Genomic DNA, 2,385 nt, shown 5'->3' on the forward strand with positions numbered 1-2,385 from the left:
TCAGAAACTCCAAACCTGCCCTAACAGCTGTTTTGGTGAAGTCAGAAGGTGGACTGCCTCTCCCTTTGGGCCTCCGCAAACACATGGCGGGGTGAGGAGAGACCCGCCGCTACTACCCCCACCCACTGAGGTTCCACCGGACAACTCGAGAGGGAATGGGGGCGGGGTGGGGGGCAATAGAACTAAGTTTAGTCATAAATTGGGGACACTGTGGGCACTAGCGTTGGGTCAGAGGAGACGCCCCAAACGTACCATCTGAGCGCTCGGTGGCTCAGCCAGGGGCGCCCAGGTGAGCTCTGGAGCGCCGGCGGACGCGGCGGGGTCGGACTCCCGGCAGCCCCCGAGTCCCCCGGCCGCGGCGCTCACCTTTCTGCCGCAGGTACTGCATCTGGTGCCGCTGGCTCGGCCGCTCCTGCAGCTCCTGCAGCACGCGCGAGTCGCCGGCGCTGCCGCGGCCGCCCAGGAACACGTCGGAGCCGGAAGCCTCCGTGGAGCTGTCGAGGCTGTCGCGGCGCCGTTGGCGACCCCCGGGCCCGCGGCCCCCGCCCGCCGCCTCCTCCTCCTCTGCGCAGCTGTACAGCTCCGTGAGCAGCCCGCTCACCAGGGACGCCGTGCGGCTCGTCCGGCCGTCGCGCGGCTCGCCGGACTCCGGGTCCTCCTCCGCCTCCCAGGAGTCCCAGGAGCCCCGAGGCCGCTCCGCCCGGGGCGCCCCTCGCAGGCACGGGGCTCGGGGCACTGCGGGCACCGCTTCCTCCGCCGCGTCCTCCGGCCCTGCCCCGGGCTCCGGGCGCCCCACCTCGCCTGCGAGAAGGCCCTCCATGGCCCGCGGCGGGCGATAGCCCCGCTCCTGCCGCTCCTGCCGCTCCTCCCGCCCAGCCGCGCGGGTCAGTTCCGGGAGGAGGCGCGGCCTCATCGACGCCGGGGGTGCCCTTGGCCGGGCGCCTGGCCAGCCGGCCCCAGAACCCGAGACGCTGACCTCCCGGCTGCCGGCACTCGCGCCGCGGCGCCGCGGCTCCCTGCGGGGAGGAGCGGAGGGGCGGGGTGGCGGTGCGGCCACGCCTCCGGACTACCTTGGGACACCTGCAGCAGGTGAGGCCCCACTTCTCCTGGGAGCGCTAGGTGATCCGCGTCAAGGAGGAGGATGTGGCCAGAACACATCAGGATGAAGCCTTCAGCCGGAGAAGGGAGGGCGCTCTGGCCGCTGCCACCTTCACGTTTAAGCACGTGATTTAACTCAAAAAGAGGGCAGACAACTCTTGCATCCTATTCAGCCACCGGCTAGAAATCATGCCAGGGAGAGTTCTAAATGCCACTCAATAGGCCGAGACCAGGAGCTCCCTTCTTCTCATAGTCCGGGCACAATGCCCAGCCCTTCCCACCTTCCTACCTGATCTGGTCGCCTTTCAAGGCGTTCTTAGTTCCTGACAGTAACCTTTCCAAAGACTTGGCATGTACTTGAGATTTAATAACGCCGTGAACTTTTATCCTTCAGTGAAAAATAGAGTGCTAGATTAAGATCAACTAGTTCCCAGGCATGAGACCTAACAGAGAATGAGGGTTTTAATAAATGTCCATGAGATGACCAACCCAATAAATTGACATGGCTGATTCTGACAGTAAAATCAAAAGTTTACGTGATATCCTGAGAGATGTATCTTTACATTAGATCTCAATGGAAGAACTCCGAGATGCTCTTCCACTGTATGTATTTTTGTGAATTTAATAACAATTTTCAGTTTTTGAGCCCTTGTGTGCCAGAAACTGTTCTTGTTCTTTGCACAAATTATACTATTTAATTCTCACTTTAACCCTTAAAGCAGGTAAAAAAAAAAATACTTTTTTATTGAGGTATAATTGACATAACATTAAGTTAGTTTCAGGGGAGCCTGGGTGGCTCAGTTGGTTAAGGGTCTGCCTTCGGCTCAGGTCATGATCCCAGGGTCCTGGGATCAAGTCCAGTATCGGGCTCATTCCTCAGTGGGGAGCCTGCTTCTCCCTCTCCCTGCCACTCCCCCTGCTTGTGCTCAGTCTCCCTCTCTCTCTGACAAATAAAAAATCTTTTTTTTTAAAGTTAATTTCAGGTGTACAACATAACACTTCAATATTTGAGTATATTTCCAAATGATCACCAGGATAAGTCTAGTTAACATCCCTCACCATACATAATTACAAAGGTAAGTGCTATTTTATCCTCACTTTTCGGATGAGGGAGCTGAGGCACAGAGAAGCTGAATTACTGCCCAACACAAAAAATAAAGTGAACTTCTCTTAAAGCTTAAAGTGTCTGGTTTTCATTATGGATAAATACATATTCCATAATGGATGAATACGTATTTGTCTATCTCCTAGCACTATTAAATATTTGCCATAGTTCTAAAAGGAGCC

The 2,385-nt window shown here is 56.6% G+C and overlaps 1 protein-coding gene across 2 annotated transcripts in view; it reads right to left on the reverse strand.

The window, feature by feature from the left end:
* The window catches only part of TBC1D30 (TBC1 domain family member 30), a 75,503-nt gene extending 74,506 nt beyond the window's left edge, over positions 1–997 (reverse strand). Inside the window, exon 1 of one of the 2 annotated variants that reach the window (XM_073900710.1) lies at positions 367–997. In XM_073900710.1, coding sequence (XP_073756811.1) covers positions 367–913 — 547 coding nt within the window. In that variant the 5' untranslated portion in view covers positions 914–997. The remainder of the gene's footprint in view (positions 1–366) is intronic. The other variant, XM_073900709.1, reaches the window with a different exon arrangement.
* Between the last annotated feature and the right edge of the window lie 1,388 nt (positions 998–2,385).

This window comes from Callorhinus ursinus, unplaced genomic scaffold, assembly GCF_003265705.2.
Source record: "Callorhinus ursinus isolate GAN/ISIS: 27379988/994484 unplaced genomic scaffold, GSC_fseal_2.0 scaffold14, whole genome shotgun sequence".
Classification (NCBI taxonomy): Eukaryota; Metazoa; Chordata; class Mammalia; order Carnivora; family Otariidae; genus Callorhinus; species Callorhinus ursinus.